At 40.3% G+C, this 27,220-nt stretch overlaps 1 protein-coding gene across 2 annotated transcripts in view; it reads right to left on the bottom strand.

Moving 5' to 3' along the window:
- THADA (THADA armadillo repeat containing) overlaps window positions 1–27,220 on the bottom strand; it is a 458,536-nt gene that overhangs the window by 431,091 nt on the left and 225 nt on the right. For both annotated transcript variants that reach the window (XM_043990158.1, XM_043990159.1), the window contains exons 2-12: window positions 18,563–18,663; window positions 17,893–17,987; window positions 17,000–17,130; window positions 13,161–13,309; window positions 13,000–13,032; window positions 12,591–12,639; window positions 10,399–10,589; window positions 9,584–9,678; window positions 6,743–6,963; window positions 4,244–4,935; window positions 1,528–1,682 (exon numbers count right to left, since the gene is read on the bottom strand). In XM_043990158.1, coding sequence (XP_043846093.1) covers window positions 1,528–1,682; window positions 4,244–4,935; window positions 6,743–6,963; window positions 9,584–9,678; window positions 10,399–10,589; window positions 12,591–12,639; window positions 13,000–13,032; window positions 13,161–13,309; window positions 17,000–17,130; window positions 17,893–17,987; window positions 18,563–18,638 — 1,887 coding nt within the window. In that variant the 5' untranslated portion in view covers window positions 18,639–18,663. The remainder of the gene's footprint in view (window positions 1–1,527; window positions 1,683–4,243; window positions 4,936–6,742; window positions 6,964–9,583; window positions 9,679–10,398; window positions 10,590–12,590; window positions 12,640–12,999; window positions 13,033–13,160; window positions 13,310–16,999; window positions 17,131–17,892; window positions 17,988–18,562; window positions 18,664–27,220) is intronic.

Here is a 27,220-nt window from a genome sequence, read left to right as displayed (position 1 = left end):
GCACATATGTTATCTAATAATTATTTGCATGTTGTCTCTCCCATTAGATTATTGGCTCATTGAGGATAGTGACTGTTTTTTGCCCTTCTTTTTAATCCCAGACTTTAGCCCAGTGGCTTGGCTCGCAATAGGTTCCTAATAAATGTTGGTTTTCTTTTTTTTTTTTTTTCCATTTGAACTGACTTGACATCATCTGTATAGAAGTGATCACTGAAGCCTCAGAATAGATAAAATTATCAAAGTCAGAGTTAGTAGAGCTAGAAGGAAAAAAGGTCTGGGATAATCCTTTGGAAAAAACCCACACTTGGGTTGGATAAAGAGAAGAACAAACCAAGAAAAGGAGCCAAAGGGAAGTCAATCAGGCAAGAAAAGAGTTGGGAAAGGGCAATGTCACAAAAACAAAAGAAAGAGAGTATTTAGGAAGAGGGAGTACTCGCCAATGTGAAATGTGATGAAAGGGTCAAGGAGAACCAGGACTAAGAAAGGCCATCAGGTTTAGCAATTAAAAGGTCACTGATGACCAAACCATCTCATTAGAGAGGCAGAGTAAGGCCCTGCGCCAGTGGTGTCAAACTCAAATAGAAATGGAGTCCTGTAGACTGCATATTGACCTAGAAAACCACAAATTAACATTATCTTTGTTGCACTGTATTTGTTTTGATTATGTTCAAACATTTCCAATAACATTTTAAATCCAGAGTTTTGCAGCCTGAAAGTCAGGAATTGGATACCTCTAACCTGGACTGAAAAGGAGGAAATTGGAGGTACTGCCTGAACCTCTATTCTTCATAAAAGTCTGGCAATGAGAGGAAGGAGAGTGATGAAATGGTAGCTTGAGGGGAGGACAGTATCAAGGGAAGGGTGTGTTGTTGCTGTTGATTGTTTTAAGGAAGGGGAGACCTGATCACACGTGCAGAGAGGATCACATGGCAGGGAGGAGAAGGTGAGAAGCTGATCATCTCTAGGAGAAGGAAGGAAGGGATAGGCTCTAAGTCACAAGTGAAAGGCTTGGCTTTGACAAAAGCAGGACCACCCCATCTCTGAGACTGGAGCGCAGGCAAAGGATGAGTAAAGACATAGAGACCTTCTGGGGCATGAAGGAGGGGAACTGAGGGAACTCACTGAAATACGGCCTCAATTTTCTCAGGAGACTGGGAGGCAGAGGAAGGGGGCTGGGGCGGGGGGGGAGAGGGGGGCTTGAGAAGACAGGGCTTGGGAGCAAATGCTTTAAGGAATGTGATCACAGAGCTAGTCAGAGGGTAACCAAAAGGACTGTCTCATGTCAATATGAGGATCATGTAGAGGTTTGTAGTGGGCCCGGACAATACAATTTTAGCAGCATTCAGCAGCCCAAGGGAAGAGAAGGTAGACAGATGGAGGGGGTGAGTCAAGGCCAGGAGGGCAAAGACTGCCCCTTCCTGGCCCATAGCAGGGGACAGTGGCACACGGCCCTCCACAAGTTACTAAGGAAATAAACACTGGGATGATTTATAACTTCCCTAACTCCGGGGGCTTTTGTTTACTTACCTGGCAGTGCTGATGAACCAAACCTTGTTTTATTTTTGCACTGGACACGAGGCTAGCCCACGTAACATGAGATGCAGACTGCAGATGTCCATGAGCCCTGGCTGTCCTCAGACATGCCATCAGAGCGCCCAGGGAGCCTCTGCTGTTGCAGGAGCCTAAAGACAGGAGGGGAAAAGCTGTGACCCCAGAGAACACAACATAAACAACTCAATGCTGGCACGCCAGCATCACCGTATCATAAAGTGACAGCTGCAATTTAAATACTCACACGGCCTATTTCCCCAGCCATATCACAGGTCAATAAACTACTTCGGTAGCATAAAGAAGTAAGTCACGTTTTCTAACAAGAATCATTTACTAAGAAGAGGAAGGTTATCTAATGTTAGTTCCCTAACCTGTCCAGAAAGAGGATTAATTTTGAAGTCAGGGGACCTGGGTTCAAAGTCCACCCTTAATGCCAACTATCTGTATGACCTTGGACAAGTCAATGATTCCCCCCACCCCGGACCTCAGTTTCCTCATTTTAAAGCAAGAAGGTGGAACTAGATGACCACTGAGACCCCTTCCAGCTCTAGATCTCATAAACCTATTACCATCTACTCCAATGCCCTCATCTTACAGAAAAGGAAATTGAGGACCAAAGAGCTCACCTGACTTGTCCAACATCTCAAAGGTGGTGTAAGGACTCAGATTTGTGTCCTGACCCCAAAACCTACTCTCACCATTGCACCCTTTCATTTCACAGATAAAGAAACTCTCGGTCATGCCATCCCCTACTCCCTACCCATCTCAGACAAAAAAATGGGTTTTGGTCTCTTGCAAATCTTTAGGATTTGCCTTACCTAAAAATCAAACCACCTTTTCAACCACTTCAAAGCAATAAAATTGAACCTGGTTTCCATAAGAAGTTAAATGATTTGCCCAAGGACACGCAATATTTAACAACTAGAAGAACAGTCCTCTGTTTGTGAACACAAAGCTAATTTCTTTGTATATTCACAAATGTGTACTAGTAAAGAAAAAATTTTAAAAACAAGGGGCAGCTAGGTGGCACAGTGGATAAAGCACTGGCCCTGGATCCAGAAGGACCTAAATTCAAATCCGGCATCAGACACTTGACACTTCCTAGCTGTCTGACCCTGGGCAAGTCACTTAACCCTCACTGCCTCGCCCCACCCCCCCAAAAAAAATCGTACTAGTAAATTTTTTTTAATTCTAAGTTGTCATCAGGGGGCCCTTCTCACTGGATATTATTTCATCACTCTTCTCACATCTATCATTTTTATCAATGTTATGGTATGTCACTGCTGACATCAGTTTGTTTAGTTATTTCCTCACCCTTGAGCATTTGGATTGTTTTTTACTTTGCTTTGCACGTAGCTCTTTTTCTTTTTTCCTTTTTAATTCCTTCTTTGGGGCATCTATTCCAAATAGTGGGATTATAGGGCTAAGGCGGGGGGGGGGGGGGGGGGGGCATGATCAGTTTTATTAGCACAAATTAAAAGGTAGTTAAAAAACTGAGAACAGTAAATCAGAAGATAATGAACAAGGGATAATTTGGGCCTGAATACAACTTTGAGTGGCCTAATGAAGTCAAATATAAATATCAATAAAAACAGTGCCTGATGGGTCACATAAGTATACAAAAATATATCAAATAGGAGAATGAGGACTTGCAATTTCCCAGGGAAAGGAAGCAGAAAATAAATTAAACCTAGACTTTATAAGGATTTCATCTAACAGACGTCATAGCCATTCACACTCCAAAGATCGAGTTATCTCTTGGGACACAGTAACAGGATGGACAACTGCCCTTTACAGGAAGGTCTCTACCCCTCTGTACCAATAAAACAAAAGAGTCTGTACACCTCAGGACAGCATTACAAAGCAGCCCTAATAACTTCTGAAATCCACCCAAAAGTAGAGAAATGACTTCTTTTATCCACAACCCAAATGAAATCTACTCAGAGGCAGCTACAAAAGAATACTGGCAATGCCTTATTCAACCTAGCATCATCAGGGAGGGAGGGAGTAATTCACAGAAGTAAAATGTTTGGATCACTGTTTAGTGTCTTATCTTTCTAAAACGCATCAAATATTGCCTCCTTACTAAGCAGAATATACTGAATATAGTTTAATCAGGTCTTTCCCCCATCCTCCCCTTTGCTCTTGCCTTCCCTCCCAGAACTCTGTATTTATTGTCTACATACATAAATGTCTGCACGGTGTCTCCTCCATTAGGATGGGAGCTCCTTCAAGCCCGGGACCACGTTTTTGCTTTTTCACAAGCGTCCAACAATTAGTACAGTGTCTGTGCATAGTAGGAGTTTAACAAATGCTTGGTGACTACCTTACTTTTCTTAAAAACTAAAAGCTGGGGCAGCTAGGTGGCACTGTGGATAGAACACTGGCCCTGGATTCAGGAGGACCTGAGTTCAAATCCAGCCTCAGCCACTTGACACTTAATAGCTGTGTGACCCTGGGCAAGTCACTTAACCCCAACTGCCTCACCAAAAAAAACAAACAAAAAAAAACCCCAAAACTAAAAGCTATCAGCATAAATTAGGGCAGCTGGGGGGCACAGTGGATAGAGTGAAGGGCCTGCAGTCATAAAGATTCATCTTCCTGAGTTCAGTTATGGCTTTGGATACTTGCTAGCTGTGTGACCCTGGGCACCCTCAGAGAGCAACAAACCACCACCAGCAGACTTTCTCACCTGTGTTAACGTTAGTCGAAGTCTGAAGAATCTTTACCATGTAACCGAGGCTCTCAGGACTGCACTTCAACAGCTTTGGCAAATAATAGTCAATGATATAAGCCGTCTGTTCCAGGCTCCCTTCACGCAGTATGAGGAGCAGAGGAGAAACCCACGTCTCGTGCCACTGATCAATCCAAGGGCTGCCAAGGGACTGAGATTTCAAACGATTCTTGTGGTTCTTAAACATGGTCTCCAGGAGGTCACTTGCATAGGGGGCCAGCGACTGATCGCCCATCACCTCCAAGATCTGAGAAGGGATTGTTTTATTCACCACTAAAATGTTTTCAGTCCCTACACAGTCTACCAGGCAGCTGAGGCAGGTATATTTTCCCTTAACGTGCCATTCCAACCTCAAGAGGCTCTCTGTAAGTCCCAGGAAGAAAGGATCAGAGGTACAGGCAGACCCTTCCATGGAGCGCTGGTGTATCTGGAGAAGGTTTCTGAATATTATTTTTGTTTGGTGTCTCACAGCATCCAAAGGATGTTCCCAGTGAGTGTAGACATACTCCAGAAGTCTCCCGACTGTGTCTGAATTCCCATTCAGACCGCTCTTTAGACTCAGAGAACTTGACTCCAGCATATCTAAGGCTGAATTGGTCCAAATCACCAAAATTCTAGACAGAAACATTTCCAAGCTTGATTCCTTGAGCCTGAAGGAAAATGAGTTATATTAATGATAAAAGTTCACTGTTGGGGGCAGCTAGGTGGCACAGTGGATAGAGCACCGGCCCTGGAGTCAGGAGTACCTGAGTTCAAATCTGGCCTCAGACACTTAACACTTACTAGCTGTGTGACCCTGGGCAAGTCACTTAACCCTACTTGCCTCACTAAAAGAAAAAAAAAAGTTCACTGTTAAATAACTCCAGGTTTCTATTATGACTATTATCACAATCTAGAATCTTAAACTACAAAAGAAAAAAATGCATTATATGACCATGACATAAAATTACTATGAATAATACATGGCAAAAATAATCTCTCCTAAATAAGCCCCCAAAAAGAGTTCCTTTTTTGATATATAAAAGTTTCATCACTTTCAAAATTTTGTTGTCATTTAGTCTTTTCAGCCATGTTTGATTGTTCATGACCCCATCTGGGGTTTTCTTGGAGTGGTTTGCCATTTCCTTCTCCATCTCATTTTACAGATGAGGAAACTGAGGCAAACAATTAAGTGGCTTGCCCAGGGTCACACAGCTAGTAAGTGTCTAAGGCCACATTTAAACTCAGGAAGATGGGTCTTCCTGATTCCAAGTCCAGTGCTCTATCCAGTGTACCACCCAGCTGCCCTACTTTTAAAATTAATTTGTAATGTTCTTTCCAATATAAAAATCTGCAATTTGTTCTGGAAGATAATCATATATTCCCCAAATGATACTTCTAAAACAGAACTAGAAGGTAAGGTTAAAAATAAGTACTGGAACAAGACATCTTCATATTTTATCTCCATGATGGCAGATGACAGACTGAATCTTCAGTTTGTCATTTTAAGCATGCCATCACTTTCCACCTAAACAGTAACAAAGCTTAGAAATGAAAGAGCCCTGTGAATGGTGTTGCCAAGTTTCCCTCATTAAAAACAAAGGCTGGGGCAGCTAGATGGCACAGTGGATAGAGCACTGGCCCTGGATTCAGGAGGACCTCAGTTCAAATCCGGCCTCAGACATTTAACACTAGCTGTGTGACCCTGGGCAAGTCACTTAACCCCAATTGCCTCTCACACACACACACACACACACACACACACACACACACACACACACACACACACCAAAAAAACCAAAGGCTATATAAAATACTAGATCTGGAAATAGAAAATATAATTTTATAGTTAAAAACATAAGCCGCGAAGCCTAGATGCTTAAATGATTTTAAATATTTCAGTTAGAGACCCTCATGGTGCAGATGTGACCCCAGACTCTCAAAGGCACAAGGGGAGCCCAGGTTTGGCAGCAGACCAGAAACTGAAATGGCTAAGTTGGGCCCCAGATTAAACAGGACAGTGAAAATGGGCTAGATTGCCTTCAGAAAAGCTGCAAATCTCCTTTAATTAACTCAAACTTCTCCCAGAAACAAGGGTCCATTTTTTCATTACCAAAAGTCTCCTGATGCTATCATATGGCTCCAAGTCATAGAAATCTACAATCTCTGAAGAACTGAAAATGACTATCCTTGGGAGGAAGCTAGGTGGCATAGTGGATAAAACACCGGCCCGGGATTCAGGAGGACCTGAGTTCAAATCCGGCTTCAGCTACTTGACACTTCCTAGCTGTGTGACCCTGGGCAAGTCACTTAACCCTTATTGCCCCACAAGAAAGAAAGAAAAAAAGAAAATGACTATCCTCACACCTAAGGTTATCACTAAATCAACATGCTCGGCTTTCATTTTCCAACTCCTTCCAATGAAGGCCAAAGCCATTCTTGCACCTAAAGATGGTACGGAGCAGAAACTGAACTCACTGCAGACTCAGGGTGAACAGGACACTGGCAATATCCATCAGGAGCTTCTCTCCTCTCTGGCCCATGCTCCCATCCTTCCAGTTTAACATGGCCACCGCGCCTTGGCACAAGAAGAGGAGCGTGGGCCCAGGGACATCTTCTGTGCACAGGCCTCTGCAGGTGCTCCAAAACCATTCGGGCACCCTGGAACTTCCCACCGAATGAAGAATCAAGTGGTTCACCTGGGAGATTTTAAATTAAATTAAATGAACACGCAAATCACCAAAGGATTCTTTCTTTTAAAAAAAAAAAAAGGCAGCAAAACAGTAAGTGCAAGTTATATTTTCCCTGAAATGTTTCTCTAAAAAAACCCAATAAAGAATATAGCAGACCTTAAATTTGTAGTAGCTGCAGGAATGAAAACTGTCAAGGACTTTTCCTTTTTAAAATGTTCAGCTGCTAACCAGCAAGGGCCTCACTGGTTTTCAAATACATGTTAGCACAGCGCCATCTGCAGGCGGGTGTGCAACAAATGTAAGAAAGAAGCTGAATTCTGAAATGTCACTCAACTTGTGAGAACTAGGGGAAAATGACCCTTGAAATAACAGCTGGCACACAGGCAAAGTCAAGTGAAGACCCAAGATGCCTATCCACATAAGGCAGACCAAAAAAAAAGGCCTGATTAGGAGAGAAAATGGTAGGCACTTCACAAAATGTTTACAGATTGATCAATCGATTGATTGATTGATTGATTGATTGATTGATTGATTGATTGATTGATTGAAGCCAGCAGTAGAAGATTAGAAAGATGACTACTTGGCTCTTCACTTCATTCTGCCTGCAAATATACACCCTACATGAAATCAAAAATATGATTAAATTTACCTAACTAGCATTTTAAAATTTTTCACACAAGTCTTTTATTGCCCTCACATGATGCCTTAAACTAAAGTATGTCTGAAAAAACGCTGCATTTAAAATTATAGTAACTGGTGACCATATATGTGAATCCAAGAATGACTGAAAGATCTATTCAATAGCTGATTATATATTGAAATTATATATAGAAACCAATTATATATTGAAATCTATTAAATACAATTTAAGTTTTTTTATAATGTGAATTTACACAATTCTGGATGAGTGTTTTCTAACAAAAAAAAACCCCCAACAAACCAGAATCCCGGCAATAACCAAAAACATCAGTGGGGTATTTCCAACATGGGTACTCGCAGTGTGGGAGCTCCATTCAATAATTCAGTTCACAATTCATCCAATGACTTAATAGATAAGTCTTATGTGACTGAAGCACATAGGTGTTAAGTGATTTCCAGGGGCACAATGCTAATACACAGCATAACAGGATTTGAACCCAAACTTTTCTGATTCCAAGCCTAGCATTCTATTCCTTCTCCCATGCCACTTTTATTTTAAAATATCACACAGAAAATATTGTAAGCACTACCCACAATCAAGTAAGCCAAACTCTCTGGGGTGATTAAGGTCTCATTTTAGAAGCTCTGCAATGTTCTGGGGCTTGAGAAAATCAGCACATCATCTGCAAACAGGAACACCCTCTACAAGGGCCTCCCTTCATGCATCTGGACTTTGTTCTACACATCTTCCATGTCAATGATAAATACTTTGAAGATCATACATGCCCCTGTTGTGGTGGGGGGTTTTGCCTCATTTTATATTAATAATCAGAGGGTCTTTAAATAAAGTTTTCTTTTTATTTCAAAGAATCTTGTATGTTTTTGACATATGTGTAGAAGATACCTAATTGGAGGAAAATCTTTAAGGAAATGTTTTACTCTGCCAAATCACTTTTTATTTTGTTTAATCATAAACAGACAACAACCACAGTGGGATAATGTGTTCTCTTCTTTTGTCTAGGGTATGTTAAACAGTTGGACATAAAACCCAGCATGCACCATCGATATACATGTCTTATAAAGACATTGTAGAAGGATTTGAACTGGGCTTATAATTGAAGGGTAGGCCGAATTACCTTTGGGAAACTGACCAATGCTTTCAAAGATCCTCAACATCGGGGCAGCTAAGTGGCTCAGTGGATAAGGCACCGGCCCTGGATTCAGGAGGACCTGAGTTCAAATCCAGCGTCAGACACTTAACACTTACTAGCTGTGTGACCCTGGGCAAGTCACTTAACCCCAACTGCCTCACCAAAAAAAAAAAAAAAAAGATCTCAACTCCCTAAAAACAAAGGACCATATCTTAAATACCAATATTCAGAGTTTATGAAAAATTATAGTTGGAGATCACCAAAGGGAAATAGAGAGAAGTACAGGGGGTGTGAGTAGTCTACAACATATCCCCAATGAGAAATTTTGCAGAACAAAGAGATTTCTAACCAGAAAATGAAGTGCCAACATTAGTGGGCTCACAGATACAGAAAAGTATCCAAGTAAGGCCAAAATGAAATGCTTCCTAGAAATACAATTGAAAAAAGTCAAATCATCTTGAATTCAAAAGTTTTCTTTTGGAAAGAAATGTTGTATCTATAAAAATAGTCACTAAAATATTTTGGAAGCAAATAAAAGGCCTTATTTAAAAAATATAGTACCTTATGCATTGGCTTTAACACACTGCTAAAAAAAAATCTGGGTGATGCGGGTTAGTCTTCAATATTTAACCCATAAGGCATGGATAAATCACCACTATGCAGAAGTGATCTGAATTTCTACACATTCTTAAGACTCTAAATGAACCTTACTTAACACCATAAGAAATTTGGTTTAATAAGAGAAACTTTAAATAAATTACATCTATGCAAAATAATCAAAATATATCACATTTAACACTTTTAAATTAGCACAACTTAAAGAAAGATCAACTCACCAAACCAGGTATCATTTCAGTTGTATCACACATAGTCTTAATGAGAAGAATAACAGCTAACCCAGATGTGCTCTGAATATTCTGTAAGAGGTCATCTACTTGGCAGAGAAGTAGAAAGTACTTATTAAAAAACATAAAAGTCTTCTCAAACAATTCCTTAATAAACCAGCAGTTTTGCCCCTGTGCTACAGTAAAATAATGTAAAGAGGTACTTTGCAAGTGTTGGAGCCCTAGATGAGCATCAGCTTTACAGAGAGGTACAGGAACTGTACCTGTGATTTCACTGGGTGAGGAAACTTCAAGATTTCTATGACACCTGCCTCTATGAAAGCAGCAGAACCTTCTCTACCATTCATAGCCTTGGGGAGTTATTGGCTTAGAAAACCACAAATTAGTATCTCCTATGTTGTCTTGTATTTTTATTTTGTTAAACATTTCCCAATTAGACTTTAACCTGGTTCAGGCCAAACTCTGGAGTTTTGCTGGTTTCTGGTACCTGAGGGCCATCAATCTGAGCCCTCTGAGCACTGAGCAGTTAAGTGACTTGCCCAGGGTCACACGGCCACTATGTGCCTAAGGGGACCCAGAACCTGGTTATTCCTAACTCCAAGGCCCGCGCTCTAGACACTATGTCACAATGCCTACAAATTCTCCCTACTAAACTGCTACATTTGAAAGAAAATGGAAGGTATGGCAAAGAACTATAATTTACCTCTTTAAAACAATTTATAACAACCTATTTCAACCAAGTGTTAGAAGCAACCAATCCGATCAGCACAAGACGATAGCTATCCTCTGAACACTGTCGTACTTACCGTTCCTCAGGAACTTGGAAAAAATGCTCAGTAGGTCACACATGCTTTGCCAAATGGGAGAACTGGGGATCTTCCAAAGACCTCCCTCACTGATTTCTTGCACTTTCTGCACTAGCATCACAGAGACTCTAATGGTTATCAGCAAGTCATGCATCAACTCTGTTTGAGCAATATGGTTTCCAGTAAACTTTCTAAAAACGGAGAAAAACAACATGATGTAAGAAGAACACTCACCCATTCAAAAGATGTAAAGTATTCATGCCTTTTTACTGAAAGGTTATAGGAGGACAAGCTCCCCTAAATAAAAAATGTTCATGAGGCAGGTAGGTGGCACAGTGGATAAAGTACCAGCCCTGGATTCAGGAGGACCTGAGTTCAAATCCAGCCTCAGACACTTAACACTTACTAGCTGTGTGACCCTGGGCAAGTCACTTAATCCATAGTGCCCCCCACCGCCCCAAAAAAAGTTAAAAAAAAAAAAAGTTCACGTTATCATTAGTCACTCATGTGCTTATTTTCTGCAAAGATGCATTACTTCTTTTTTGTTTTGTTTTGGTTTTTGTCGGGGCAATGAGGGTTAAGTGACTTGCCCAGGGTCACACAGCTAGTAAGTGTCAAGTGTCTGAAACCAGATTTGAACTCAGGTCCTCCTGAATCCAGGGCCGGTGCTTTATCCACTGTGCCACCTAGCTACCCCGAAAGATGCATTGCTTCTTTCACAAATCCCTAACAAAATCACATATCCATGTACCAACCAACAATATCATCATGGGGATGTGGGTCCAAGGACAAATCCTACTGTGTGGGCAGCATCACCCTTTCTATTTTCATTCAGGTAAAATCGAGTTAAAATTAAATATTAGATTGTAAGCTGCTTGAGGGCAGGGGCTGTCTTCATTTGTATTTGTATCCCCAGCATTTAGCATAGTGCCTGGCACAAACCAGGTGCTTAATAAATGTTTACTGAGTGACTGACATTAAGTGAATACTCAAAGGCAAAAGGAAGGGGAGGTTATGTCACAAAAGTACAACATACAGAACAGATGGTGAGGAAAGGGGAAGGTAAATATGGCTGCTGTAGATAGTCTGTGAGCCCCAACAGCACACATACACACACACATGTGTACACACACACATACAAGTATGCATGTATATATATACATGTGTGTATATGTATATTGGCCTTGAAATCTTTATTTTTAGCACCTGTGTGGCTGACTCCCTACTTCTTCATTCACCTCCAGCTATCTATCTCCTTAGCAGCTCCAACTGCCAAAAGACAACAGGTCCATTGCCCTGATTCCCATATCTTAGGAATGCCTTGGTCCTCCATGACAAGTCTGCTTTTGAATGTTTTAGTCAGCTAATACAGGCCAAAGAGAACTTGCTACCATACCAGAGGAGTCACAACTTCTGCCAGACCTTTTCCAGATTTACAAAAATTTTTCTTCTCATAAAGAGGTGCTTTTTGCTGCATCTTCTTCAATAAAAAGTAAAATCTATTGCAAATTAAATAATTGCATTTAATGACAAATAAAAAATACTACAAACCACCAAGTGGTACATTTATTCCCTCTAGAAATAATCACATTCAGATCAAATGAGGTGATCAATATAAAGCACTTAGCACAGGGCCTGAGATATAGGAAGTGGTATAAAAATGTTATTGTTATTGTTATTATTATTATTATTATTATTACTATTACTATTATTACCATTATTATTATTATATCTTCCCAAAAGGACAGGATGCCCAACATGCACTAAAATGCTAGATTCCCTAAGGATTACCTCCCTGAGACCTCTGGTAAAACATGTTTGTCCCTTTAGTTTGCATACATGAAATAAAAAGCCAGCCAGGAAGACCTAACCACCTATCTTCCTCTACTAATAGACAACTGACCACCACCAGGCATTATACTGGTGGGGTTGGACTTACTACAGCTTTTATACCCCAAACACCTAGTACACTGCTGGCTACACAGGAGGGTCTTAATAAATTCTGGTGGGATGAATAATTGTGAAAAAATGTAGGCTATGTAGACACCTCTGCCATAGAGGGGAAGTGTGTCTCTGCTTCTTTGTGTGTCTGTGTGTATGTCTGTTTCTTTCTCTCTTTCTCTCTCTCTCTCACACACACACACACACACACACACACACACTTACACATGTATATATGCACATACACTTACCTGTTTTCTTCTGGTATTTCAACTAGAACCTTCTGTAGAAACTGAAGAACTAAAACAAAAAACATGTAATTAAAGAACAGCATGACACGTCCCACCCCCCTTCTCCCCATGATAAGATTAAAAAATAGAAGAACAAACCACAAACTAAAACCTATTGACTAAAGGATCAATTTTAGTGTATGAAAAATGTTATATTATACTCTACCTACATTTGCACACTTTGGTTTTTATCTCAAAGTGTGAAGTTTTTCAGGAAGGAGCTACAAGGGGGCCCCCCCAAGGTATCTCTTCCCCTTCCTCTTCCTAATCCAAAGGAAGCATGCAGGCAGCAGTGATCAATTCATTTTTATATTTATTTAGTTTATTTATTTAGTTTTCTCGTCATAAAAACTCAATAACTGGCTCTTACCATCTTTAAACAGGTTCATAACACTTGTCCTACCTGTAGGAAAAATAAGCACCAACAAGCAATATTAGCAGAGCTTTAAATATCCACTGTGAGTTTTGATACAAATTGAGAATTGCAGCCAAAGGCGGCAGCAGAACACAAAATACTGAGGGCCCCCTTACCCAGGTTAAAGTTCTCCATACAGGAGGCAAGATTGTCAATCACTTTCCTATAAGAAGACAGGTTAGTAGTTTTCAGTTCTTCTCGAAGACAACAGGTGAAGCTACGTACAGCATCGGCAAAGAATGGTTCAGGGAGGCCATTTAGTGAACTAGAAGGAAAAAGGAAAAGATGAGACTAAGAACTGAGGAACAGGGGCAGCTAGGTGGCGCAGTGGATAGAGCACCGGCCCTGGATTCAGAAGGACCTGAGTTCAAATCCAGCCTCAGACACTTGACACTTACTAGCTGTGTGACCCTGGGCAAGTCACTTAACCTCAATTGCCTCACTAAAAACAAAAAAACTAAAAAAACAAAAACAAAAACAAAAACAAAAGAACGGAGGAACAGACGAGTCTGTTTAACTGGAGTCTATATAACTGGGTTGATTGCAATACCCCTCCTGCTCCATCAATTCCCCTGGCTCCTCCATTGCTTCTAGAACGAAAGACAAGCTGTGATTTGGCATTTAAAGTTCTTCACACCCTGGTGCTTTACTACTACTCCATCCTTATTACATGTCTATAGTCCAGGCAGATTAGCCTGGATGTCCTTCATATGCAACACTCTATCTGCCATCTCCATGCCTCTGAGTTCCCAGGGGGCCATGCCTGGAATGCTCCAGAATCCCTGGTTCACTTCAAGACTCAACTCAAGGACAATTTTCTACACAAGGCTCTTCCTGGTATGTCCCCCTCCCCCCAGGTATTAATGCTATCTCTCCCCAAACTACCTCAGGTTCATTTCACATATATTTTAAATGTAACATCTATTTATATATGTACTTGTAGGCAGAATACAAGCTCCCTGTGGGCAGAAATTATTTCCCTTCTGATTCTGTATTGCCTAGGATAGTGTAACGATTGGAGTGACGCCACCCAAAGCTCCACCACGAGAAGGCATTGGAGGGCAAGCCATGCGGCTTTTCCTTGGCGTCAGGAAGTGACGTTTGCTCGTGGGTACTGCCTATCAAAGATACCAGCCAATTAGCTTGGAGCTGTCTGTGCGTGTGGATGGGATGTTCCCAGTTTCACAGGAGGCTTCTGGGAGGAAGAAGGAAACGTTGGGTCCTTTTGGTTCCTGACCTCGCGTGGCAGGTCGGATGATGGGGTCTCTTAGAAATAGTTAGATTTTTACCTTTCTCTCTGATCATTAGATCCTAATGCTCTTTAATAAATACTTAAACACTTAAATACTCTTGCTAAAACTTATAATCTATTGGCGACCACTCATTAGATATTTTAGACAGTATAGCTAGGATTTTAGCCCCTTACAATAGTAACTAGCACATAGTAGGTGCCTAATAAATGCTTGTGGACTAGAGGGAAATTATACAGAAATGGAAAATTCTGTAGGCAGAATCTACACGGATTCATGGACATGATTATAATATGATTTGAGAGTCAGGCAAAGGATACTCCCTACCCCCAAAATGTTGCCCCTAGTCCAGTATTATTGATATTGGAAACACTATTTTTAGAGAACTATTCCTTAGATTTTCTTTCCCTGAGATATTATTTTTATAAAATGAATAATTTCTAGGAAGTCTGACAATTTTCTGTTGATAGTAGGGAGCCAAGCAACATTGGGCCCCAGGAGACGACACTGAAGGAAGAAGGGAAAGGCCCCAGAAGCTAGCAGGGAAGTTACAATAGAAACTTTACCTACCCATCTTTTCCCCAATGACTGGTGCTCATAGTCATTTAACTGAGACACATACTGCTACCATGTCCACATAGGGTTAAGAAAACCATCACTTTTAGTCCCAGTCCAATTAGCCTAAGTAAGCTCTAATCCAGACAACGAAAATCAAGCCACACTTAGGGGGAAATAAAAGGAAAATGGAGTGATGTTGGTTGTTGCTTTCTTGTTCAGAAAATGCACCCCATAAAATGCAACATGGATGATTTTGATTACATTAAATTAAAAAATTTCTGTACAAACAGAAGCAATGCATCCAAAATTAGAAGGGAGGCAGAAAGCTGGGAAACAATTTTTGTGGCCAGTACTTCTGATAAAGGCCTCATCTCTAAAATATATTGGGAACTAAATCAAATTTATAAGAATCCAAGTCATTCCCCAATTGAGAAATGGTCAAAGGATATGAACAAGCAGTTTTCTGATGAAGAAACCAAAGCTATCTATTCCCATATGAAAAAATGCTCTAAATCTCTAATGATTAGAGAGATGCAAATTAAAACAACTCTGAGGTACCACCTGACACCTATCAGATTGGCTAAAATGACAAAAAAGGAAAATAATAAATGTTGGAGAAGCTGTGGGAAAATTGGAACACTAATCCATTGTTGGTGGAGCTATGAACTGATCCAACCATTCTGGAGAGCAATTTGGAATTATGCCCAAAGGGCGATAAAGCTGGCCATACCCTTTGACCCAGCAATACCACTTTTGGGTCTTTTTCCCAAAGAAATCATGGAAAGGGGAAAGGGACCCACATATACAAAAATATTTATAGCTGCTCTTTATGTGGTGGCAAGGAATTGGAAGTTGAGGGGATGCCCATCAATTGGGGAATGGCTGGACAAGTTGTGGTATATGAATACAATGGAATACTATTGTGCTATAAGAAACGATGAGCAGGAGGAGTTCAGAGAAACCTGAAGGGTCTTGCATGGGCTGATGATGAGTGAGATGAGCAGAACCAGAAGAACATTGTACACAGTATCATCAACATTGAGTGTTGATCTACTGTGATGGACTATATTCTTCTCACCAATGCAATGGTACAGAAGAATTCCAGGGAACTCATGATAGAAGAGGATCTCCAAATCCAAGAAAAAAAAAAAGAACTCTGGAGTATGGATGCTGAATGAACCATACTATTTCTTTTGTTTTTGGTGCTGTTGTTTTTTCTATTTTGAGGTTTTTCATCATTGCTCTGATTTTTCTCTTATAACATGACTAATGCAGAAATAGGATAAATGTTATTATGTGTGTATATATATATATATAAAACCTATATCAGATTACCTGCTGTCTAGGGGAGGGGGGAGGGAGGGGAGGGAGGGAGGGAGAAAAATCTGAAATTGGAAAGCTTGTATAAAAAACAAAAGTTGAGAACTATCTACATGTAATGGAAAAAATAAATAAATAAATAAATAAATTTAAAAGAAAATGCACCCCAAAACAGACATATGCCATGGTCCAGAGGCTCCCACCATTCTTTGGGGCATGACAGGTGAGAGCAAATAATAAATAGGCTCCCATAGCCAAAGAATAGATTGTCAGACCTCTAGCTTAACTTCCTCCGCTGACTCCGGAACAAGAGGAGTTTCCATAGGAAGTGTCAGAATGTGCAAGGTCCAGGCTCAGAAAGGAAATATATTGGATGAGACTTCACTTGGCAGAGAATCACTGATGTTATGGTAATTTCTACTGCCTTTTGGAGGCTTCCTGGCCAGGACCCCACGGAGATCAATGCAGGAAGTGTTCTCCACTCAGACAACATATCCTTACAAACACTTGGCCGTAGGTTTGGAAAGTCCCCAAAGCAGACAAGTTGAATGTCAAAAGTGAGAACTTTTTTCTTCCTCATCTAGAAGGATGCAGCTCTCCAGGTATCAAATCAGTTACAATAATGTGAAAAAAAAAACTGTGAACATGCAGCCCCTCCAGTTAGAAAGTTTACATGACGAAATAACATAAACCCCTCACTTCAAATGTAAACAGAATAAGTAATTTAGTTCCACATTTTATCTAGCCAATAAATTCCTTTAAAATATCAGATTAACTGTTCTTTTTCAGGTAAGCCATCACTATTATTAGTCTCTTTTTTTTCTTACCTTGCCAACACTTTCTTCAAAGGGTTCTTTGGGTCCACAGAAAAATAAATACGTCCTAAAATATCCAAGCAACTCTGAAACATGGGATCACATGCCTGATTCCTATCTATCTTCTCCAGCAAAGGCACAATCTGTGAGAGAGAGAGAGAGAGGAAAAAAAAATCAAGACCAAATGAAAAATCCAAAAATATAACTTGGATGGGAAATAATCTAATTTATCATAATGAGAATCTCCAAACTACTCCAAAATTACAGTTGTTAAATAGTTCCACTTTTCATTGAGTGCTCTGAGTGAAATACCTGCATAGGTGCAAGAATAAAGATCATGGAATTATATGATTTAGAAATGGAAAGATGGGGTCTTAGAAAATATCAAATTTTTCCCTTAAAAAAATAACATTTTGTTGCCCCAATGAGATACCAACATTTCACTTAAAACAGAAACATCAAAAGATATTATTTAAGTTCAGAAGGTAAAAGCTTGCTTCAGAATACAAATGATACTAACCGTAATATTTTAGATAACATAAAATGTAATTTTTAAAAACATTTCAAGGAATGATAACCCAAACTGGTTTTCCCCCATTTAAAAAAAAAATTCATACTCTCCAAAGTGAGAAGTGGTCTAGTCATCCTCTCTCATTTATAGGTCCATCTTTCATTGAATCCTAAATATGGTATCCATCATTCATCATTTAGGAGATTCATGAAGCAACAACTGAAACTACCCTGGTATTCAGAAAAGTCCCATAGTGGATACCGTGTGAGTTGGTACTAAGGAGAATACAGTGGCTTTAGAGGATTCTGAACCAAAGACGCTAATTCCTTAAAAAAAGAAATCATATAATAAAATATTCTAAGAGGTGAAATCCTAGACAGCAGTTAAGCCTTACCTCTTTGATGCAATGGATCTGGATGAGTCCATCAGTCAGCTGTACACAGCGTAACAATAAAGAAGCAAGATTCTCCCCTTCAGCATCTGCAAATGCTAAAAAAAATACACCAAAGATAGTTTTCCTGTTACTTCAACAATATGTAATTTCTGTTTCTAATCTACATTTTAAAGAACTGAATATTTATAAACTAAAAAAAGGAGACCTTATTAATCTGCATACATTTTAGGGCAACAATTTGGCAATAACATAGAGAAAAAGATAGGAATACAATTCAACACAATAATAATTCACATTTACATAGCACTCAGAGATTTAGGAAACACTCTTCTTCCAAACCACTCTATGAAGTCAGTGGCATGACTGTCATTATCCACATTTTACACACAGAGAAACGGAGGCTCAGAGGAATAAAGTCACTTACCCAGAGTAAGTGGACTCCAACCTAGATCCTCTCTTTGCAAAATCCATTGGTCTTCCATTATACCATGTGTCAGCTTTACCTTTTGCTGACTCAAAATACCCAAGTTTGAAACCTGGGTTTCAAACCAGACTTCCCAGACATATTAAACCCAGACTTCCCAGACATATTAAAAAATGCTTACAGACTAGGACAGAAGTAAATTAAGCAAACATTAAACATTAAAAAAGAAAAAAAGAAAACACTCACATCTCAGTGTTTCAAGTTCTTGGTGACCAACTATCAATGCAGCAACCTGAATATCTTTTTTCTTCTTTAAAACCATTTTGGACAAATTAAAATAGTGTATACTGTAAAAAAAAAGAAGAAAATTTAAAATGTATTTGTTTTGTTTTTAACATTCTGCCAGAGAAGTGGTTCAGAAATATTTTATTAATGACTGCTAAATGTTGTTTTAATTCAATTCAGCATTTTTATTAAGGTCAGCCTTTCTGTTTCAACATGTGGCACACAGCATGATTTTGCCTTATTTGAAATTATACAATCCAACACCTTGTTAAACTTAGAAACAAGGTAGTCCTCTATTTCAAGAATTTAGAATCAGGTTCTCTATTTCAAATTACCCAGCATTTGCTGGTTTTATGGAAACCACCTTATGGATGCCTTAATAAAAAGTTTTATAAAGCTTTGCAAAGTGTTACACGTGTTATCTCACTTAACTTCCACAAGAAAGATGGAAATTTGAACAAGTCCTTGAAGCTAAAGGAACGACACCAAAACCATCCAAAAGTAAAAATGGGAATTGGTCTGGGGGAAGGGAGTTTGGCCCACATCAGAGGAGTCAAAGCTGAAAAGAACCTTCAAGGTTGGTTACCTGGCCCAACCCTTCACTTGGTAACTGAAGAAAGAAGCACAAAGAGAATTCATTTGTCCACGGTAAATGGGATTCAAACCCCAAAGTCAGCTTGGTGTTCCAAAACGGGCCCCCAATGAGGCATCTGGGATGTTGATTGTTCTTATAGGAGTCAGAAGAACCAGAGAGCCAGGTAAGACACCTTCGTGGTGGCTCTGAGAGGCTCTGTCCTCTCTGGAGGCTTTTCCCTCTGGGACTGTGATGGTCTTCCCTGAGCAATGGGTGCCCCGGCACAAATAATCTGCATCAAGAATAAAGAACACTGGAAGAGGGGGCAGCTAGGTGGCACGGTGGATAAAGCACCGGCCCTGGATTCAGAAGTACCTGAATTTAAATCTGGTCTCAGACACGTGACACTTACTAGCTGTGTGACCCTGGGCAAGTCACTTAACTCTCATTGCCCTGCAAAAAAACCCAAAAAACAAAACAAACAAAAAAAAAACCACTGGACGATGGAAATTCTGCATTTATGGATTCAAAAACACCCTCTGAGCATATTCCTTGTATCTCATAGTACGTGCCAATGTAGTGGGACTCAACAGATAGCTCCCAGAAGCCAGTTAGAAGAAATCATCCTCAGCTCCAGCTTCCCATTCAGAAAATCACAGAATGTGAGACTTGGAAGGGACCTCAGCTGCCATCTTGTCTCAGCTCTATGTGAGATACCCACCTGCTTGAAGGCCTCCAGGGAATGGGAAGCTACCATCTCCTGAGACAGCCCCCTCCACTTTGGGGCAACTCCTTCTGTTAGGAAGTTCTTCCAGATGTCAGGAACTACCTATGAAACTTCCACCCACTGCTCCTGGTCTGTTGTCTAGGGCCAAACAGAAGTCTTGTCTCTCCTTTACATGACAGCTCTTCAAATAACACTCTAACACAGACATTCTATCCACTCTGAGCCTTCTCTTGTCCAGGCTCAATTTCCCCAGTTCCTTCCGCCAATCCTGAGATGACAAGACCCTTCCCCATGCTAGCTGTCCTCCTCTGGAATTCTCCATCAATGTCCTTCCTAATCTGTGGTGCCCAGACCTGAACACAATATTACAAATGAGGTCTGAGGTGGGCAGAGTAAAGCTGTACTATTGCTTCCCTATTCCTGGAAGTTATACTTCCCAACACTGCAGTTGCCTTTTTTGCTACCACATCACAACGCTGGCTCATAGCAAGCATGCATTCCACTAAAAGCCCCAGATCTTTGTCAGACAAACTGTTGTCCAGATTTCCTCTTATATTTCACTTGTGACATTGATTTTTTTGTTGTTTGTTTGAGTGAGGCAATTGGGGTTAAGTGACTTGCCCGGGGTCACACAGATAGTAAGTGTTAAGTGTCTAACGACAGATTTGAACTCAGGTTCTCCTGACTCCAGGGCTGGTGCTCTATCCATGCGCCACCTAGCTGCCCTGACATTGATTTTTTAAACCCAAGTATAAGACTTCTCATTTACTCCTGTTGGATGTCACACAATTAGATGCAGCCCTGGGCTCCAACCTATCAAAATTCTTTTGGCTCCTGATTCTGTCCCTCAGGGTGGTCGCTATTCTTCCAAGTATTGTGTCATCCATAAATCAGATGACCATTCCTTCTGTGTCCTTATCCAAGGGGATGATTAAAATGTCACACAGAACAGAACCAAGCATAGATCCCTGGACTGCAGGCCTTCCTCCACATCAACATTAATCTATTAATCACCACATTTTGAGTTCAGCCATTCAACAATCCATTTTCCCTGCAAAAATGGCATTAAACACCTCATTAAAAGTTTTGCTAAAGTCTAAGTGAACTATATCTGCAACACTCCCCTCACCTACTAATGTGTTAATCTTGACAGAAAAAGGGAAGGAACTTGGTCTGATGATGAAACTATCACAGGCTCTTTTTAATCATCACTCCCCTTTCAATATATTCAGCAACTTTCTCTTTAATGATCAGAATTTTTCCAGGAACAGAAGTCAAGTTCAATGGCCTATACTCTTCAGACTGTTCTCTCTTCCCTGTTTTGAATATCAGGACAACATCTGCCCTTCTCTAGCCCCACGGCTCCTTCTCCCCTTTTTCTATGATCTTTCAAATATCACTGAAAGTCACTCAGTAATCACACATGCCGGTTCTTTCAGGACCCAAAAAAATAGTCCATCAGAGTCAAGTGATTCAAAGTCATAAGGGGTAGTTTGGTGCTTTCTGCCTCCTTATTTATGTTTTTTATGTGGGCCATCAGCTGCTTATTAGTCACTCAGTCTCCAGTGTGAAGGTCATTCTTCTTTGCAGAGAAAACAAAGTAAGAACTGAGCAGCTCAGCCCTCTCTCTGTTGTTAGTCACCATCATTCCATTCACACCAAATGGGTCTTAGGCCCTTCTCTGAGCCTCCTTTTTGTCCATACAGAGTTTTAAAAATCAAAAAAGTGAAGTCTTTGTCATCTTTAGGGTCCTGCAGCAACCTCAGCTCATTCTGAGCGTTATCAGTCCTGACACTGTGATATAGGAACATAGCATGTTCTTGTATCCATCCTCTGTTACCTGCCCTCGCTTCTGTCTTGTAACAGGCCAGACCTGACCCATGCTGGTAAGCCCAGGATTGAGAATGAACAAAACAAGACACTCAGAGAACATATGACACTTAACAAAGTCTAGTAATTGGGCCTGGAAGTTAACAGAGAGTCAGCAAGGATGCAGCCTTAACTCAGCTAGACTTGGCTTTGCCTATGCTGGTCCACAGCCTAAGAAAGGAGCAAGTGACTTGGCCTGGCCTGGCTTCTTTTGTATTCAATCCCCTCAGCAGAGGAGGCTCTGTCAGCATTCCAAGGCTTTTGTCCTCTGAGTCAATTAAGTCTTGTGGACTGTTTCAATATCTTTTTTTTAGTGAGGCAATTGGGGTTAAGTGACTTGCCCAGGGTCACACAGCTAGTAAGTGTTAAGTGTCTGGGGCCGGATTTGAACTCAGGTACTCCTGACTCCAGGGCTGGTGCTCTATCCACTGCGCCACCTAGCTGTCTTCAATATCTTTTAAGGAAAAACTAAGCCAGTCTATGTAGAGTAGAGCCTTTGGATAATGCTTCTACCATACACTTCTAAACATTTTTTTTTAATCTAAGTGGCATATTATTGTTGTTGTTCAGTCATTCCTGACTCATCATGACCCCATTTAGGGTTTTCTTGGCAAAGATACTGGAATGGTTTGCTATTTACTTCTCCAGTTCATTTTACAGATGAGGAAACTGATGCAGACAGGGTTAAGTGACCTCCCCACAGCTGGAGAGTGTCTGAGGCCAGATTAAAACTCATGAAGAATCTGACTCCAGGGCTGCCACTCTATCCACTATGCCACCTACCTGCCCTCTAAGTTGCATACATGGCCTGAATATGAACGATCACATAAAAAGAAAATTAGAAGAGAACCAAATCGTATATTTTTCACAGTAATAGCTGGGAGTGATTTTGTAACCAAACAAAGAATAGGGGACATTATAAAAGATAAAATAGAAAACTTCAATCACATGAAATACAAAAGTTTTAGCACAAACAGAATTAATGAAACTAGGATAACAAAGGACACTAACAACTGGGGAAAAACTTTATATCAAATATCTCTGAAAAGAGCCTAAAATCCAAGACAGATTAGCAACTAATGTAACTATAAAAGATCAAAAGCCATTCTCCAATAGATAAGTGGTCAAAGAATATGAATGAACAATTCTCAAAAGAACTGAAAAATATTAAGACTCCTATGAAAGAATGCTCCAAATTACTTATAATAAAAGAAATGCAAATTCCCCAAAATTCTCTTTTTTGGTCTCATCTAACACTTAACAAATTTGCAAAGTGGAAGTCAGTGTTGGAAGGACTGTGGAAAGATGAGTACACTAATGGATTTAGTCAAGCTGAGAATTGGTCCAACATTCTGGAAAGCAATTTGGAATTTGCAAAGTAAATAAAATGTTTGCAAAGAAAGTGAATAAAATGTTTGACCCAGAGATTTCACTGCTAAGTATATATCAGAAGGAAGGAAGAAAGGAAGGAAGGAGGGAAGGGGGGAAGGGGAGGAGGGGGAAGGGAGAGGGGGGAAGGGAGAGGGGGAAGGAGGGGGGAGAGAGAAAGAGAGGGAGAGAGAAAGAAAGAAAGGAAGGAAGGAAACCCAACTGTACCAAAATATTTATGGAAGCACTTTTTGCCATAGCAAAGAACTAAAGTATATATGCCCATCAACAGGGGAATGGCTAAACAAGTTGTGGAATAGTGATGGAAAATTATTGTATTTTATGGAACAATGAATATAATGGATATAGAGAAGCATGAGAAAACTTATATGCAAATCTTTGCAATTGATACAAATTGAAATAAGCAGAAGCAGGTAGAGAACTCATTCAATGACAGTAATAATGTAAATGAAAAGACCTGAACACTGAATTTATAATGACCCAGCTTAGTCCCAAAGAAGAGCTACTGAGAAGATGCCTCTCCTCTTAAAAAAAAAAAAAAAAGGAAACTATGGGTATAAACCACTATCTATAATATCAGACTTTTTTGATATGTTGGCATTTCGTTGAAATGTTTTTCTTTCCTCTTTTTTATGCTTTGTTATAAGGGATGGCTCTCTAGGAGAGAAAAGGAAAAATAGATGATGTAAAACACACACACACACACACACAATTTTTTTAACCTAAGTTGATTCCCTGTACTTACACACAGTCTTTTCAAACAAATCTCATTTTTCTTCTTCATTGCAACTATTTTCCTTCATGTCTTCAGAATTTCTTTCTCCTGTCCTTCCTGGACTAACTTCCCCTAAAGCATTTTACTCCATGGGATCCTAGCTATCCTTTCTGTGAAGCCTTGGACATCAGCTTCCCCAAAATCTGGGGTACATATCAGACCATGCCTAGATTGCCTCTTCTTCTCAATCACAAACTTCTTATTAGTGAGAATAAGATTCAGATCACTATTTCCCCTCATTTGTTCCCCTACCTTTTGAAAGATGAAATCACCATTAATGCAAGTCAAGAATGTATCTGCCCTACTTTTGGAAAAGAGGAAGCTCTTCATCTCTAAAATATATTGGGAACTAAATCAAATTTATAAGAATTCAAGTCATTCCCCAATTGAGAAATGGTCAAAGGATATGAACAGGCAGTTTTCTGATGAAGAAATCAAAGCTATCTATTGCCATATGAAAAAATGTTCTAAATCACTATTGATTAGAGAAATTCAAATTAAAACAACTCTGAGGTACCACCTGACACCTATCAAATTGGCTAATATGACAAAAAAGGAAAATAATGTTAGAGAAGCTGTGGAAAAATTGGAATACTAATGCATTGTTGGTAGAGCTGTGAACTGATCCAACCATTCTGGAGAGCAATTTGGAATTATGCCCAAAGGGCTATAAAGCTATGCATACCCTTTACCCCAGCACTACCACTATTAGGTCTTTTTCCCAAAGAGATCATAAAAAAGGGAAAAGGACCAACATGTACAAAAATATTTATAGCTGCTCTTTTTGTGGTGGAAAGGAATTGGAAATTGAGGGGATGCCCATCAATTGGGGGATGGCTGAACAAGTTGTGGTATATAAATGCAATGAATTCTATTGTGCTGTAAGAAATGATGAGCAGGCAGATTTCAGAGAAACCTGGAAGGACTTACATGAACTGATGATGAGTGAGATGGACAGAACCAGGAGAGAACATTGTACACAGTATCATCAACATTATGTGTTGATCAACTGTGATAGACTTGATTCTTCTCAGCAATACAACAGTACAAGATAATTCCAAAGGACTCATGATGAAAAAGGCTCTCCAAATCCAGAAAAAAGAAGAACTGTGGAATATGGATGCAAATTGAACCATACTATTTCTTTTGGTTTTGGTGCTGTTGTTTTTCTTTTTTGAGGTTTTTCCTCTTTGCTCTGATTCTTCTCTTATAATATGACTAATGCAGAAATATGGTTAATGTTATTGTACATATATAACCTATATCAGATTACTTGCTGTGTTGGGGAGGGCGGGAGGGAGGGAGAAAAATTTGAAAAATCTTATAAAAACAAATGTTGAAACTATCTCTACATGTAACTGGAAAATAATAAAATACTTTTATAAGTTTAAAAAAAGAGTAAGCTCTTGTAGTTTTCCAGTTAAATAAAATTCCCCATCCCTACAATATCATGCCTCTGTGCCAGGCTTGTGATCCATTTCTCAAACTCCTGATTTAGGTCCTCATTCCATCCAGGTGGCCTGAATTATACTCAAATGGCAAAATTACTACTGTTTCTCTCGCCACTGATTGTCACCCAGAGTCAGTCAGTCAATAAGCATTTATTAGACCCCTACTATATGCCAGGCACTGTGCTAAGAGCTGGGAACACAAAACACCAGCCCTGAAATTTTGCAGGCCAAAGTGCCCCCTGTACTCCTACTATGTAGTCTACTCCTCTTTGAATGAAAGCTCCTTAAGGCTGGGACTGTCTTTGGCCTGTATGTCCCCAGGGCTTACTTAGCAGAAACTTAGCAGTCTTGCATATAGCAGACACTTAATAAACACTTATTGACTATGACTATGCTTTTATTCTATGCTGCAACTGCCTCCTAATTGGTCCCTCTACCTCAAGTCTCCCTTCTTCAATCTATTTTACAAAGGACTGCCAACAAAGTGATTTTCCTGAAGCAGAGGTCCGACTGTGTCACTCCCCTATCCAATACCTTCAAAATGCCTAAGGAATCTATATAAACTCCTACTATGGCTCCAGGAAATATCCAAGATGTATAACGCTTTTGACAACTTACAATTCCATCACTGTTTCAACATTCATTTCTTCTTCTTCTTCTTTTTTTTTTTTTGCAGGGCAATGGGGGTTAAGTGACTTGCCCAGGGTCACACAGCTAGTAAGTGTCAAGTGTCTGAGGTCGAATTTGAACTCAGGTCCTCCAGAATCCAGGGCCGGTGCTTTATCCGCTGGGCCACCTAGCTGCCCCTCAACAATCATTTCTTAAGGACTTACAATGTGCCAAGCACTATATTAAGGGCTGATGAAAGAAAGGCAAAAAATCATATTCTTGGTCACAAAAAATGTTCATTATCTAATGGGGGAGACAACATGAAAATAAATAGTGTAAATGGAAGGTAATCTCAGAGAGGATGATGCTGGCAGTTGAAGGGACCAAGATGATCGTCTGCAGGAAATGAACTGAATCCTGAAGGAAGCTAGAGAAATTAAAAAGTGGAAGCGAGGAGAGTATTACAGGCATGAGGGACAGTGGGCCAATACAAAGGCAGATGTAGTATTGTGTGCCAGGATCTGCAAGTAGGCCCGTGTAGCCGGATCACAGAAAGTGTTAAGAAAACCGGAAATGGTATTAAGTGGTGATGTTGTAAAGGGCTTTAAACTGGGAACAGAGGATTCTGTTTGATGCTAGAAGTTATAGATAGGGAGCCTCTAAATTTAGTAAGTAGGGGAAGGGTGGCTGTGGTCAAACCTCTCCTCTTTTTCAAAAAGGTAAGTAGGTGGTATAGTGGATAGAGCACTGGACTTTGAGTTAGGAAGCCTCAGTTCAAATCCAGCCTCAAGCTAGCTGCGGGCCAGTCACTTAGCCCTCTCTGCCTCGGGTTGTGCCAAGAAAAGCCCAGATGAGGTCACCGAGAGTCGGATAGGCCTGCACAAGACTAAAATTTGTTCAGAAGATAGTCCCTATGTCTGCTGCTCAGGACTCTGGTTGTCTAACATAAGTGTGTACTGAGGTCCTGCCTAGGGGGTCAAAGTGAACGATAAACACATGATTCCCCTCTCCTGGGGGAAAAGAACCACTCTCTCCCCACCCCGTGGGTCCCACAAGCGCCCTCAGCAACCTTCATCCAAGGAAGGCTAGGAAACACGTGGCTGGCAGGGTAATAAACAAGGAAGGGTCTCCCAGGAGACCAGAGAGCCCGGAAGTCATGCGCCCGCCCCGTTCTCGCGATGCTAAGATACAGGATTTGGCAAGCACGCCGCACGCCACGATTCCC

The sequence above is a fragment of the Dromiciops gliroides genome, chromosome 2 (assembly GCF_019393635.1).
Source record: "Dromiciops gliroides isolate mDroGli1 chromosome 2, mDroGli1.pri, whole genome shotgun sequence".
Classification (NCBI taxonomy): domain Eukaryota; kingdom Metazoa; phylum Chordata; class Mammalia; order Microbiotheria; family Microbiotheriidae; genus Dromiciops; species Dromiciops gliroides.
This window is presented reverse-complemented; position numbering and strand designations above follow the sequence as displayed.